The sequence below is a fragment of the Canis lupus genome, chromosome 25 (genome assembly GCF_003254725.2).
Source record: "Canis lupus dingo isolate Sandy chromosome 25, ASM325472v2, whole genome shotgun sequence".
NCBI classification, from domain to species: Eukaryota; Metazoa; Chordata; class Mammalia; order Carnivora; family Canidae; genus Canis; species Canis lupus.
The window spans coordinates 11,820,416-11,836,318 of record NC_064267.1 but is presented as its reverse complement, the minus strand read 5'-3'; the positions used below and the strand labels follow the sequence as shown (position 1 = coordinate 11,836,318).

The following is a 15,903-nucleotide window of genomic DNA, read 5'->3' as shown; positions in this document are numbered from 1 at the left end:
AGTTGGTAGAGCATGTGACTCTTGATTTCAGGGTCTTGAGTTGAAGTCCACATTAGGGGTAGAGTTTACTTAAAAAAAAAAAGAAAAAAAATGTGGGGCACTTGGGTGGCTCAGTCAGTTAAGAGTCTGACTCTTGATCTCAACTCAGGTCTTGATTTCAGGGTCATGAGTTCAAACCCCACATTACTTACTACTTAAAAAAATAAAATAAATAAAAAATGAAAAATAAAATGCAACACATCCTGATATAACATTATGTTGCACCTTCACAAGCCAAAGTGGGTCCTGCTCTTGAGTTTCCTGTCTCTGCCTTTGATATCACTACCACTCATTCCCTCAAACAAGCAACCAGCAGTCATCCATGTGTTTGGTGCCCTCTTTCATGCCCTTCCCCTCCAGCACCGACACACACGTGCATGTGTGTGTTTGCACACACACAGACACACACATGCCTAATCGGTCTCATCCCTTTCCCCCCTTCAAATTCTCTCAAATATTTCCCCTTTCTGATCCTCCTATCTCCTCTCCAGATCTCAGGTCATCATTATCCATCACTTGAACTGATCTTTTCTTTGCTTGTTTCCCTAACTTTGTTCATCAAAAATTCAATAAATTGTTCATTTGCAACCCAACTCTGTTGGATCCTGCTCTGGCCTGTCTCTGCCCCCATCTATAGGACCTCCTATGGCTTTCAGTTATATTTCTTAAGTTCCCTTGCTTAAAAACCTCTGAACAGGATCGAGTACAAACCTATTAGCATGGCTCTTTGTGGCTTAGCCTCCACTTCTGCTCACACCCATGTCTAGGCACTTCTCCTCCACTCCCCACCAGGCACCCTCCACTCCTGGCTCCCAGGTGCACTCACCATTCCCTGTCAGACCAGGTGTTCTCCTCCCCCACTGATCAAGTGAACAGGCTGCTCTCTCCTGGGGGAGTTGTCTGAGTCACTACTGGCCTGATTAAGTGAGCAGTCCCTTTCTTACAATGAGAATTTCCACTCCATTGCCTCAATCCAGAAAAGGCAGAATTGGTCACTGGTAATTCCAGGGCATATACCACATTGCCTCTCTTTCTAATCAACCCCATATGCTGTATACTATGAAAAGGCATAAATGATAAACCCTAGCCTTGAGCTATTAATAGGTTCATCCAAGTCTTGCCTAGCAGGACACTGCAACTGCCTTGAATAAGACCATCTTGACTCTGTGAAGGAACGTGAGAAACTCCTGAGGAGGGCTGGATGCCTACAGATCTGCCATTCACTCAAACACACTGAGCTCCTGTGATGATTCAGCCACTGGGGAAAGAGTGGGCTGCAAGAGAGTCAGACAATTCCTACAGGTAAGTTGTCCCACACCATGCCCCTAAGTGCCTCTGTGTATTAAGCAGGCAAACCAGAAAGTCCTCTTACCCATGCCACCTCCTGAATCATGGGCCAGGATTCATTTATTCATCCAGCAAATACATACTGAGCACCTACTATGTGCCAGGAACTTTTCTGAGTTGGGATACAGTCATGCACAAGATACACAATAGAGACATGCTGATCCTCAATGGAGCTATGTTTCTGCAGGGTGGGAGGAGTGCTGAGAAAGAAAAACAAGTAAAAGACACAAAGTTAGAAGGTATTTGTAAAGCAAGGAACCACAGTGGGGAATGTGGGGGTAAAGGAGTGATATCTTTTAATAGGGTTAGCCTCCCTGAGAAGAAAAGTGACATTTGAAGACATAAAAGAACAAGGTAAAGGGACCCTCCTCCCAATTTCTGCAGCTTTTGCAGAAACTTATTTGCTGCAAATACCTCAGAGATACATTTCCAGAAGAAAAATGGCATGCTCTCTCTACCAACAGGAAAGGAGGCAGTATGAAAGAGAAGAAAAGAGCGGGACAAGAGAAATTATTCCATGTTGAACTGTCCCTGATGGACACTTGAAAACCAGCTCCAGGGGCAGAGCAGGGCCCACCGGGCCGAGGGGCTCCCCGGGGCCCCTCTCTCGGGCTGTCAGGCTAATCCCGCCGCCTCCTCCCACCCCGCCCCGCCCAAGAGGGTGTTTGCTCGGGGTAGTGAAGTTCAAACCCAGCCGAAGCCAACCCCGGAAGGCGCGTCGGCCCGGCTGCAGCGCGGCGGCCAGAGAGTCCCCGGGCAGCGGTGCCCGGGGTTCGAGGGCAGCGGCGGGCGAGCTGGCTGCGGAGCTGAGAGGCACCGACCCCCGGGCGAGCTCGCGCCCCTCGCCGGGCGGCTCGGAACCCCCTGCCCGGCCTTCGCCGTGGGCACAGTGCTTTCCTGAAATCCCCCAATTCCTGGGGCGCGCCCCGCCTCCCGGGACCGCCGAGCCGGAGCCCCCTTTCCGGCCGCAGCCCCCCGGGTTTAGCGATGGCGGATTAAGTGTGCGTTCCTTCCAGGCCTCCCGAAACACTCTCAGGGATGCTATTTTGCTCGGGCCCGGGTCTCTCCCGCGCCGAGTTGCACAACAAACCATTTAAACATTTCAGCACAAAACCCGATCCATTGTGGGCCGCACATTAAAAAGTGTTATTCGCTTTGAAGTTTTTGTCTAATGGCTCTAAACTGAAAGAAAATGTTTTCCTATTACTTAATTCAATCATAGCGAAGAGACTTGGTAAAAAGCCCACGGATTTTGCCCCAAAGTGTGACAGAGTTCTCTTTGTGTTTGCTTATCCTCCGCTGTCACACACTTTAATTCGCCTCTCTTTATCTGGCATTCAAAACTTTCTTCAATGACATTCAATAAGGTCCAGAGGCTGGAGGGGGAAAAAAAACTGGTTATTTTTCCCCCCAGATATTCTTTCCCAGTAGCTTTGGCCTTGCTCGCAGGCAGGGTCTCTTAACCCCTTCCTCCCCGGGTGCGGGCTGCGGTTCCCAAGAGAGCTCTGCACGCGCCCTGCGCGGGCTGCCGGCTCCGGGGTGCAGCGGCCGCCCCTTTCACCCCGTAGAGCCCCGCGGGCACTCCGCGACTCTCCCACCCGCCATCGTCCGGGAGGGGGGGTGCCTCTGCGGCCCTGGTCACGGCTCTCGGCTCACTCTCAGCAGTCCTGGCCAGCCCAAAGTACTCAGAGAACCATTAGAACGGGCATTGGGCTGCACTGATGCACTCTGGCTAGCTTGCAAGCACCACTCTTAGGCGAGCAGCTTGGGGAGGACACTTCTGCCTTGGGGCAGCATTGGTCGCCAGACCCCCCCTCCCCATGCCAACCAATGAAGGAAGCGTTGAGCCCTACTCCTCCGGCTAAATGACATGCCCTTCCTCCAGGTTATTTTCCCTATTGCCTCCCTTCTTGTTACGGAATCAGTTTTTTTCTCTCCAACAAATTCTCCTTGCTTTCTGATCAGTTATAATTTGTTGCTATTGTTATTGTAAAGATGTTACCCAATGATGAAAAACCATGTAAATGCTTCAATTTGGGGGCAGTCTTACTCCCAAGCACTGATTTCTCCCCCCCCCCCCCCCCGAAAAGCTTCCCCCTTCATTTCTCACAATCCCACTCAGGGCTCAGAGCAGGTGACTGCAGTGATTTGGTTCCAATAAAATCGAAAGTAAACGTCTTCGGTGAAAAGTCCGGGGCTGTAAATTCTAAATATTTATGCTAATTTCCCATTGTATGGAAAAAGTTCCTGGGCGAAGCAGCTTTGAGCCCGGGGACTATTTAAAAGGCTGAAGCTGTGTACACAGAGCCAGGCGTTTGAAGTTGTTTAACCATTGTGTGACCAGAAAGAAGAGAGCAGGCGGCTGGAGAAAGTCTTGGGGACAGGGGAGGTCGTCCGGGTTAGGCAAAGGCAGCAGAAGCTTGGAATACAACTGCCCTTCGCGCCGCTCCTGTGGGACAAACTTCGGGAAGGCAGTGGTTCCGAGTGCACCGGAGTCTGTTGAGATGTGCGCGAGCGCAGAGGGCGCCGGAAGGGTCTGCGCCCGGCAGAGCACCTACACTCGCCTCTTCTGATGAGGTGCTCCGTCTTCACGGTGGAGGCTTTCATTCCCCATGCCTTGTCTCCGTCCGTGACTCTCAGAGACTGTTCTCCACTCTACATCCACAGCCCTGTCGTTTAAAGGAAAAGTCTGACTGACTAGCATGTACCGAACAAAGACGGGGCATTAAGGGCAGCATCAAAGTTAAGACTTTTGGGGGAAAAAAACGTAAAAGAGAAAGCGTTGGGGCCAGTGCTGGATAAGGGATCCTAAGCTCTTTGCCCCTCTCCGCAGCAGCGCATCCTCCCCGCACTAGCTCCGGTCCTCCCACGCAGGAAGAGGGGAAAGAATTCCACAGGTGGAAATCCGAGACCGGCTGTAGAGACACCTGCGGGGTGCAGAACGTAGAACTGAGCCAATTGATTGGAGAGAGCATGATCTTGGGGAGCAAGGGTAGATGAGGGAAGGGGACGAGGGCCACTGAGTGCGCAGAGAGATGGGGTGTGCGCCCATGGGAATCTGTGGAAGCGAGACAGCGGGGGTACAAAATCAATAAGATAAACCAGCCGATCGCCAATGCAAAGCCAAAGGGGAGTAAGGAATAAAGAGAAAGAAAAGAATATTAAATCGCAAGAGAATGAGAAAATAAACCCGCAAAAGGGAGAGGAGGGGGCGAGGGCGCCTGTTACGGCGTGGGTGGGGTTGACAAGAATAGAGTACATTATGCAGTTCATTTAGTTAACAAGTGAAATAATGAGGAAGCGTGCAGAGTGAATGCCAAGAGAAAAGGCACAAAAACCCTATTGAGAGGCCCCGGCCGCTCCTGGCGTAGCCCATCACATGGCAATAGTCCTATTTAAGCGGCGCCGTCGGCGCCTTTCAGCACCACTAGCGCTGGCCAGCACCCCGAGCTCTCCGGGCGGCGCCCGCGGCAGCAGCGGCAGCAGCGGCAGCAGCGGCAGCAGCTTCAGCCCCGGCCTCCGCGGCGCCTTTCGTCTCCCGGGAACAGGCAACAGCCCGCGGCCGCAGCCCGGGGAAGGGCGTGGGGAGCCCCGAAGTCCGCGGGGCGCGGGGAGCCGGCTGGCGGCGGGGCGACCGCGCACCGGGGCCATGCCGCGCTCCTTCCTGGTGGACTCGCTGGTGCTGCGCGAGGCAGGCGAGAAGAAGGCCCCGGAGGGCAGCCCGCCGCCGCTGTTTCCCTACGCCGTGCCCCCGCCACACGCACTGCACGGCCTCTCGCCCGGCGCCTGCCACGCGCGCAAGGCCGGGCTGCTGTGCGTGTGCCCGCTTTGCGTCACCGCCTCCCAGCTGCACGGGCCCCCAGGGCCGCCCGCGCTGCCTCTGCTCAAGGCATCCTTCCCGCCCTTCGGCTCACAGTACTGCCACGCGCCCCTAGGCCGCCAGCACTCGGCCGTGTCGCCCGGGGTCGCTCACGGCCCCGCCGCCGCCGCGGCAGCCGCCGCGCTCTACCAGACCTCGTATCCGCTGCCCGACCCCAGGCAGTTCCACTGCATCTCCGTGGGTAAGCCGAATCCGCTGCGCAATGGGGCAGGCACAGGCGATCTGATGAGGGTTGGCGAGCCAGGGATGGGGGGTGAGGGTCCCTGGGCATTCTGGAGGTGATGAAAGTGAAGCTGGGACCCCGAGAGGGGCGGTGGGGGGGGGGTGCCGAGGGAGGGCTGGGACAGAACCCAGGAGGGAGGGTGAGGGCAGAAGGTCCAAGTTTTGGAGGGGACGCGCAAGAGCGAGCGAAGGCTGAGGTTCGGGGCGCCCGGTAAAGCAGTGCCAAGAATGCGTGACTCCGAGTATTTGGGTCCCGAGACTCGGCACGGAGGCGCCGGCATTCACGCTGCTGTGCGTCTCGTTTGGGGCAAAGAGGTGGATGAAAGACCAAAGTCCCGGGATTCTACTGGTCTTGTACCAGAGGACCGGGCCCACAGCGCAGGAGTCTGATCGCTTCCCTCTCTGCACCCCCCGCCCCCCTCCAGACAGCAGCTCCAACCAGCTGCCCAGCAGCAAGAGGATGCGCACCGCGTTCACCAGCACGCAGCTGCTAGAGCTGGAGCGCGAGTTCGCCTCTAACATGTACCTGTCCCGCCTACGCCGCATTGAGATCGCTACCTACCTGAATCTGTCCGAGAAGCAGGTGAAGATCTGGTTCCAGAACCGCCGGGTGAAGCACAAGAAGGAGGGCAAAGGCAGCAACCACCGCGGCGGCGGCGGGAGCGCGGGTGCCGGCACTGGCGCGCCGCAAAGCTGCAAATGCGCGTCGCTCTCCTCAGCCAAGTGCTCCGAGGATGACGACGAATTGCCCATGTCTCCGTCCTCTTCGGGGAAAGACGACCGGGATCTCACGGTCACTCCCTAGGCGCATGCCTCCCCGGGTCGCCCAGCCCAGGCCCGCCCCGCGTCTCAGAGACTGGCCCTGGGACGCGCACACCTCCCCAGGTCGCCCAGCCCAGGCCCTCCCCGCGTCTCAGAGACTGGTCCTGGGACAAAGCACCTGTTCCCAGGCACCCGCTGCCCAACCGCGGCCACGCACGGGTTTGGCAAGGGTTTGCCGACGCCGTGGGCCCTGGGCAGCGCCAAGGGCTTTGCAGAGACCTGACGCTGGTATTGCCACCCCAGGGCCCTCGGCCGTCCAAAGTGAACTCCAAGCTGTGAATCCTGCAAGCGCTGGAGTCCTCAGCCATGCAGCACCGCGGCACTGGAGGGCATGCCGGCCGGCCCTGCGCCTTGCTGGCCGCGGGCGCCTCCTCGCCCGACCTCTCTGGACGGGTTCAGGCTTTCTCACGTCCTCTACCCCCACCCCCCGCCCCCACCCTGGGTCAAGCTGGGCCTCCTAACCCTCAGAGGCCCGCTCGCTAACCCCACCCAACCCCACCCTCTTTTTTCTTTTTTTTACTTCTTTCTCTGCGTCCCTACTTCTTCACCGCCGTCGTTTATCCACCGCGCACTCCCCCACACACGCAATTTATGAACTCTTGTTACTGCTTTTCTTTTCCTTTCTGTTCCCCTCCTCGAGGGGCCCATTGGAAGGTCAGTGGGCCCATTTAACACGCAATCAGGCCTTGCTGTCCCTGCAGTTCCTCTCCCACGAGAGAAATTGTCGCCCGTAGTATCCGTGTCGGGGAAACTGACTCGCTTTGTTTCGGAGACGCTTCGCATTTCCCCAAATGAGACTCCAGCTCTCCGCCTCTGGCGACCTTTCTCCTCCCTAGACCCCAGACTCCCACCCCGTCCTGGTCTAGTTTGTCGTTGTATGGTTTCTGTAATACCAGAAGATATTTATTTATTTATTTATGTACAAAATTTTAAATAAACTTTTTTTTTTCTTAGAAATCCACGTGGCTCTGGACCCCAGGCCTCCACTCTGGACTGGACAGGCGTAGGCCTGGGTTGGGGCTTCTTGCTGGGGCCGAGCAGGAATGGGGTAGCAGGTCGGAGCTCCAGCTCAGCTCCTCACTTGCTGCTCCACCAGCCCCGTCTGCACCCTCAGCGCCGCGAGGATTCTAACTCCTGTGCCCCACTGGCCCCGGGGGTTCCCTAGTCTGGGTTCCCAGGTGCACCAGTGCGGGGGGAGAGCCCAGAGCCCAGTCGGAAGGAAAGGAAGGAACGCACCCACACTGTGCTTCTGGTGCAGACCCCTGCAGCGCCCCCTTCCTTCCTGGGACCCGGCCCCGCCAGCATCCCTGCGGGTTTGGTAGTCCAGACCGCCCTCCCCAAGGGCGGCGACTAACTCCCTAGTGAGCCGGAGAACTCAGTGCTATGCTGCGCTCTGATATGTTTATCAATTGTTTTTTATTCACCCTGTTTGTTAGGGATAAGTTCCCAACAAGATAGCACCGCCTTCTCTGGAATGGCCCCCTCGGCTTGCTTTGAGGCAAATTCTATCAGACTGTGCGGCAACGGTTCCCAGGGCCCAGAGCGTTCCGCGGGAGTCCCGGGCGAGCGGCCCTATGTAGCAGGCGCCGGTGCCCCCGGGACCTATGTTCTCACCCATTCTTATTACACGCCCCCCCCCAGTCCATTGGAACTAAAAATCCACACCCCAACCTTCCTTGGGGAGATCTGCGAGGTTTTTGTGAATTATGTGGACAAGGAGAAGGAATTACTGGGGTTTCCGCCCAGACGGAGAGCACACATCCGCGGAGTGGGGTGTTTCTGCTGCTCAGGAAATCGGATCCGGGAGACAGAGGATCTGGGTTCCTTCGACCTCCAGAAATCTGGAGACTTCTGCCTCCAGAAGTCTGCCTCCTGGAAAACTGGGCCACTTCTTTTTCTGCCAGACATCTATCTCCCCCCAACACACATCCATATGTGTATGGGTAGCGGGGGCTTCCAAAGTCTAGGCAAAGCAAATATATGCCTCTTTCATGAAAGGTGCTCCAGTTTGATTGCTCAACACAAGCGGGGTTCATTTCTAAAATGATCTTTTCCTTCCGTCGAGCTCAGTGGGAGGTGCTTTCTCCAGCTCTCCTAGAATAAAGACAGCGCAATCTGGCTTTCCAGGATAGGGCATTCCTGGTTCTTCTGGAGTGAGATGCCTGGGTTGTGCCTGAGACAGATGAGAGCTGGTCTGACCCGCCTCTCTGCACCCTCCCTGGTTCCTCCTCTGTCTTCATCAGTCTGAACCCCAGTCTCACCCAGACCCGTTGCCAGACCCCCGGGAGGGGGGAATTGTACCAATATAAAAGAAACCGAGGCGCTTTGAGGCATAACATGAATTGAATCCCAACTAATGCTTTCTTATCAATGATTCGGATGCTTTCTCAGTTTTCCAGCTCACACGCCGCTCTAAGAACCCTTGGGTGAGTGAAGTTTCATATCCTTTGGCCATTTGCAATCCACCAGTCTGCCTTTGACTGAGGTTTGGGGCCCCTGGGCAGCACAGCCTTCGGGAAACAGGTCTATGGTAAATGCAAAGGGCGGAGGGCTCACTTTGAATCAGTTCCTTCCCTGGATACAGGGACAGGCTCTTTCCAACTTTCAGTGACAGACCCCTCGTCAGAAAGGCATCTTTGGAGATAGGCCTACTAGGGCCTTGGGTTTGGGACAGGGTGGTGACTATTAGAAGATGGAAATGGAGCTTGGAGAAATGTGTAGAGGCTGGACAGCGCCCCTCTCCCCCAACCTCCTGCGTACTCCCCAGGCCGAACGCTGCAGTTTTGCCACCCTATGCCGAGGTCCCTCCTGTTCCCAGCTGCTCGCAGAAACTGCAGAGCCACTGCTGCCGGCAGGGTCCACACGCACCCAGTTCTCCTGGGAGCGTGCCTTTCTTCCTCTCAGCTTTCCCTACCCAAGGCTTTATTTCGCCGTCCCGCTCCCATAAGGGCAGCCCTTGCGCTTTCTGACAGGGTGTCCTGGAGAGCGCTTGGAGAAAGCGCAGCCTCCTTGCGGCGGCCACAGTGGTTGCCAAGGCGGTGGCAGGAGCGCAGCGCTGGGGAGCACGCAGGCGGCTGCGGCGCGCAAGGGCTTTCAGCGTCCAGCCGCCGCCTGGCGGAGCGGCGACCGGCTCCGGAGTGCGAACACGCTCGGGTTCAAACACTTCTCCCCCTGCCTCCGTCCGGACCGAAGTCCTTCCTCCGCTGCAAGGTTTGGAAAAGGGCAAGGCACGCCTACCATTGGGGAGCCACCCGAAATCGGGGCTTCTCACTTAGGGACACAGAATCCGTTCTTTGAGCCCACAGTGTTTTGAGCCGGAATTTGGGGCTTCCAAGTCAAAATATGAAATAAAATATATATATATGAAATTAAAATCAAACTGAGTTAGAATGAAATTTCCTGGAAATCCCCATTTAGTCTGGCAAATCCACATGCAGGCGGCCGATTCTATATCAAGGACAGCTTCTTTCTGTTCTCTGTGCAATTCAGTGGTTGAGTGTGGACCCTAGAATCCAAGTGCCTGACTTTGCAATGCGTTTCCACCATTTCCTTACAATCTTGAGCAAGCCACTGGTTCTTCCTCAACCTCAATTTCTCCTTCTGTAAATGGGGATTATGTTAATAGTTCCTTTACAGGGCTGTTGTGCAATATTAAAGGATAGAATTCACATAAAATGCTAAGCACAAGTCTGCCAAGTTTCAATAAATGGTTACTCATCTTGTAGGTGGTGATGTTACTTGTGCCTACAACTGTGCCTCCGACAGAGTTGGTGTTGATTGATTTACAGAATGATAGAAGTGGCCACTCACAGTCTCAGATCTGAATCCATCACAGAGCAGCTGGAGAACTCACACAAGTGCTAACATTTCCAGGAGTCCCAGGAGTTACTCATTCAGAGAGAATAAGTACCAGCTCCCCTCTGAAGCATTTCCCAGGTGTTGGAAGTCACGGAAGTCCAAATTGGAGTCTTCTTTACACATTCACTTAGACCAGTTCCTTGACCTCTATACTAATGACATTTTGGGCCAAATAATTCTTCCTTATGGAAGCCTGTCTGGGCATTGCAGGATGTTTTGCAGCATCTGTGGCCTCCACGTACTAGACACCAGGGCCCCCTTTCCTCCCTAGTGTGACAACTAAAGATGTCTCCAGATATTGTCAAATGTCTTCTGGAGGGCAAAAACACTGAAGGTTAAGAACGACTGATGTATACCCATGTGTTTTCTGCTGACTATTTTTGTGCCATATCTTTTTTGCCAGTCCACAGGGGCCAGGATTTGGTAGCCTAACTCTGAGCACACCTTTCTACCTTTCCTTTAATTATCCTTCACTGAATATGTGCTCCTTATACGTCCGGGATACTGGTCCATGCACTGAGGTGTGGCGTGAGAGGAGGAACGGGAAAGAGAAAAGGTTGGGGTGGGGGGGACGCTAGGGGAGATACCAAAAATGCCTGCACAATGGAAGCATGTCAGCTAGTCTCTACAGCATTGGGCATGTGGATTGAAAGGGTGAATGGGTCACAGTCTTAACTGGGTGAGCAGAGTTTACAAAGCCACTGAAGCCTTTGCAATAATATTCTATCCATTTGTCTCATGACCTGTAGACAATTGGGATCCCACTTCAGTCATGTCCATGGGAGCCCAACAGGAGCTTGAGGTGGCATCCCACCAAGTCATACACACACAAACACACACACACACACCACCACCATCACCACCACCACCACCACCACCACCACTATTATGGTTCTTCCTGAAGCATACTCCTTATCTGTTTTGTCAATGCCTGTAAGTTTGAAACTAGAAATCAATTCTTTTTTGCTAAGGCCCCTCATATTTGATTCAACACAAGTACCCCTGAGAGTAGTAACCATTGAATACATAATTTTTTCTGAGAGAAGACTCTGGAACAATAAAGGAGCAGAAGATCCCTGAGAACTAAGGGATGTGGAAGAGGTACAGGGGCAAGAAAAGGGGTCTATGTAAGGGGGATGGTACAGAAGTCTCACCAGTATGGACCATTGTTGCCTGAGGCTATCTGCCTCTAACCCAGAACCACAGACGAGGGTAAGTAACTATCTTACCGATTATTTCAGAACTAAGCTCACCCACAAAGTAAGGAATACGATGATTCTAGTGAGGCAAGAATCTCATGAATCCAGTCTTATATATGGCAACCCATAGGTGAGTTTCAAATACTAATATATTAACAGAAACATGTGTGTGTTGAGAGGCTCAAACAAAAGGAAGGTAAAAAAAAAAAAAAGTTGATGATTCTAGGAGAGGGAAATTATCTTGAAGTTAAATGCTCTGCTTTAGATTATCCTGTCACGATGAATCCAAGCCCTGGTTCTAGAAGGCTTCTTTGAAACCACCAAAGAAATCCCAGGTGCTAACCCTGATGCCTCCTAGCCTGGCATACAAGCCGCTGTGTGTGGGACTTCCCAGCTCAAGGGAGGAAGTGCCCAGTGAAGTATGTGAGGGAGCCATTTGACTTGTCATTCACTTCAGGCAGTGGTGGCTAAGGAAGGAGTTCATTCAGGAGTTCTGTCCTGTGCCACCACAGTCAGGGGGCAACTGATGAGACTGGATATGAATTGAGCAAGTGGGGGTCACTCAGGCAATCCTGCAGTGAGGAGCTTCCCTTGCTAGTCCCACTGAGCTTTAGGCTGTTGGGATCCTGGGAGGCAGAAGCTACCTCCATTGGCTCATTGTTCACCAAAAGGTATCAGGTGGAAGTAGTTGTCTGTTTCCTTGATTCCATGATGTTAGGAATTTCTAGAGTGTCTCTGTTGCAGACCAAATTGTGTCTCCCTGCCCCAAATTTATATGATGAAGGCCAAACATCTAGTGTCTTATACTGTAACTGTATTTGGAAACAGGGTCTTTGAAGAGGTAATTAAATTAGGTAATATGGGTGAACCCTAATCCAATATGACTGGTGTCTGTAAGAGAGACTCCAGATATAGGTACACACAAAGGGACAACCATGTAAAAACAAAGGGAGAAGGCATCCACCTGCAAGCCAAGGAGAGAGATCTCATAAGAAACTAAGCCTGCAGACACATTGATCTCAAACTTTTGGCCCTCATAGTAGAGAAAATAAATTTTTGTTGTTTAAGCCACCCAATCTGTGGTATTTTGTATGGCAGCCTTAGCAAATGAATACAAACTCTGACCTGGATGAGAGCTCTCTGAGCCCTTCCATGCTCATGCAAGAATATAAGATTGCAGAGGAAAGTCTACTGGAGTAGGAGTCAAGAATTTGAGGTCCAGACCCAACTATGCCTCTAATCCTATAACTTTGGACAAATGATGACGTTCCTGGATCTTGGTTTCCCCTTCTCTAAAGTCAGGGATGTAACTGACATCAGGGTTTTTTTTCCCCTTGTTCTGACCAGCACTTTCTCTTTTTTTGATCATCATCTAGATTTTATTTTGTCAAATATAAATTAGTCAGCTCTGGAATAAAGCAAGCATCCACTGAGTAGACATTTGAAGGGTCCCACTTTGCACTAGAAGATCCAATGGGGACTAGATATTTACTTCTGCCACCTTCCCAGCAGATCAGGCATGTGCACAGACCTAAGGTCCAACATTTCCCCTGGGAGTCTGACTCTAGAGAAGAGTGACACAGAGATGCATGTCAGACAGTATTTCCTATGGCCAGAAAGTTAAGAACCCCCGAGTGATGGCAGATGACCTATGATAATGGTGGGATATGGGGATAGTCCAGGGTGGGAGCCCTAGAGGTGGCATCTAACTAGACTGCTCAGTGGTGAGACTTTGGCTACATCTCCTCTTTCTGCCTGCCTGGTTTCCAGGCATTTCACCAGTACTTCCCATTGATTCTGTGAACTATCAGGTGACCTTCCATTCAATACCTGTTCTGCTTAAGTAGCTAGAATTCATTGCGATTGTCTGCAACCAAGAATTTAGAGTGATGCAGTAATCTATGCCATATATGAGCAATATAGAACCTGCATGGGATTGTGAACAGACCTGGGACAGGTATGACTGTCCCTGAAACAGAATCAGTTCTGACCAGGTGACCAGTACAACTTAATAGGATTCCCTGGACCGCTGCTCTTTTGCATCACTATTGTTACCCATACATTCCCTTTGGCCAAACCGGAGCATTTAGACTTGGGTGGATGTTTCTTAATTCATCATCCAGTTGTTATAGCATGAGTCACAACTGGAGCATGAGCTGGCTTATCCTAGAACAGCACTGGGCTTCCTGAGGACAGTAGGAATGGTGCTTCCACACCTACAGGGAAGCCATGCTCCGGCCTACATGGAGACTCAAGATACAACATCCATTTGTCCTCTCTGACTGATTGCCTAGCCATGCCTCTTTGAGGTGGTTGACACACATTCACAGAACTGTGCAGTCTGTGATACTTCGCTCTGACTCACCAGGGAGAAAACATTCTCTGAAATTCTCCTTCACCCTGAAGACTCTCTGAGTTGTTAAGAATGTCCTCATGGTGCTTGCTAACTCTTCTAATCACAGCTCTCTACGGAGTGTTAGACACTGAATTCAAACTACTTTAAGCTAAAGGGTATCTATTGGTTCACAGAACCAATTACGTTCCAAATGGAATTGTCCTCAGGATCTCCAGGGACATGACAATGTGGTGAGATAGCTTGCCCTCTCTCCCTAACCTTTGACTTTGCTCCTCTCTGTGCATTGGCATTATCCTTTCATGCTGTACAGGCTTTCTCCTTGCAGGGTGGGAGTGTGGGGCTAGGAGGTAGGCAAAAAGGGGAGATGGTAACAATCAGCTCAGGCTTACTTCATCCCAGCTAAACACCCTGACAAAAGAGCAAGAGTATCTCTCTCTTGCCCAGATTCCCATAGTGATGGCAAGTGGTATGTGGTAGTGGTCACAGAGTGGTGGCAGAGGTTGTCCATGGTGGTAACCATTCTAGCCACAGATCGACCCTGCCTGGGTCATATGCCAATCCTGTGACTGTGGCCAAGGGTGGCACTCGAGTGGATACTATGACTGGATGCTCCAGTTGAACACAATAAGTGGGGGCTATGTCTCTGGAAGGAAAGAAGGGATGTGGAGCAGACAAAATGACAGATGTCCACTCTGGATACCAATCACTACCCCATGTTATAGTTCAGTCATTCACAGAGTATGAGCCATGAATCCCTGGGCTCCTCTGAGACCCTTGAAGGGGGTCCAAGAAGCCAAAAACTATTTCCCTAATGATACTGAGATCTCAATTCTCTTTTTCACTGTGTGGCATCTACACTAGTGGTGCAAAAGCAAAGGTGGGCAAAACTCCCTGCACCTTAGACAAACCAAGGCAGTGGTCACTGTATTCTTGACCTCTTCACACCCAGGGGAAAAAAAAAAGTATCTAGTTGCACCTAAGAATGTTCTTGATAAAGTGGTTGAAATGATAATTTGATTAAAGCTCAACTTTAAAGACTTGACTTTCAACTTTGAAGATATGCCTTTTTAATATTCTCTAAGATGAAATGTTAAGTTTTTGCCTACTGTAAATGAAGGTATGAAAAACAGTAGTCCTGACAAAAAACACTCAAGTGATTGGTTAAGTAGGAAGCTGAACTAGCTAGGGTTTTTTTTCATGGAAAACCATTTTACATGAAAGAAGAACTGACAGGCAAACTAATTATTCAGACTTGGGTATTTGGTAGACATTTCCTTGAAAACAAAGTAATCCTGTTACTTTAAAAAAATGAACTGACAATATTTGCTGCTGATGATAAAATTTGAGGTTTTGTTTTGTTTTGCTTAAGATTTTATTTATTTATTCATGAGAGAGAGAGAGAGAGAGAGAGAAAGGCAGAGACACAGGCAGAGGGAGGAGAAGGCTCCATGCAGGGAGCAAAGAGGGACTTAATCCTGGGACTCCAGGGTCACACCCTGGGCCTAAGGCAGGCCCTAAACCTCTGAGCCACCCAGGGATCCCCAAAATTTGAGGTTTTAAGCAAAAATTGAAATGTTGGAATATATGTACCCATCACTACAAAATTAACATCTTTTCAATACTTGGATTTTTCTAATGAGATGCTGACATTAACAAATATGAATTTTTAAATATTATATAATGAAATGTATCAGCATGTGTATAACACATTAATTCAGTGAATCAACATTTTCCAGATGATCCATGTGTGGCTCTACAAAATCAGGCACAGGTAAAAGATCCATTCAAAGTATAAGGTAAATCAGCAGATTGAAATGTAACAGAGCACATAAATTTTATTGATATAATTTCAGACTCCACATTGTAACTAATATTCAAGAAACTATCCCTTTTCATGTTTTGGTGCACTATCAAGAAAACTGCCTGTAATTAAATGGAAAGGTTATCAAAATACCCCTCCATCATCAACATCAGATATGTATCTGCCTGAGGCTGAGTTTCTTGATCTATTTCAAGGAAAACATATCAAAAAACACTGAATGCAGAAAGAGATATAAGAATTCATCTGTCTCCTATGAAGCCAGATGTTAAAGAGATATAAACAATGTCTTGTAACGGAATATTTTGTTGTGGAAATTACAGTTATTCAGGACTGTGTTTTATTTTAAACAGGAATGAGT

The 15,903-nt window shown here is 50.9% G+C and overlaps 1 protein-coding gene across 1 annotated transcript; it reads left to right on the top strand.

Moving 5' to 3' along the window:
* The first annotated feature begins 5,035 nt into the window (after positions 1 to 5,035).
* GSX1 (GS homeobox 1) lies at positions 5,036 to 6,578 on the top strand. The gene is made up of 2 exons (XM_025463821.3): positions 5,036 to 5,447; positions 5,914 to 6,578. Exons 1-2 carry the CDS (start codon positions 5,036 to 5,038, stop codon positions 6,291 to 6,293), a joined length of 792 nt encoding a protein of 263 aa, XP_025319606.1. The 3' UTR covers positions 6,294 to 6,578.
* The last annotated feature ends 9,325 nt before the right edge of the window (positions 6,579 to 15,903 follow it).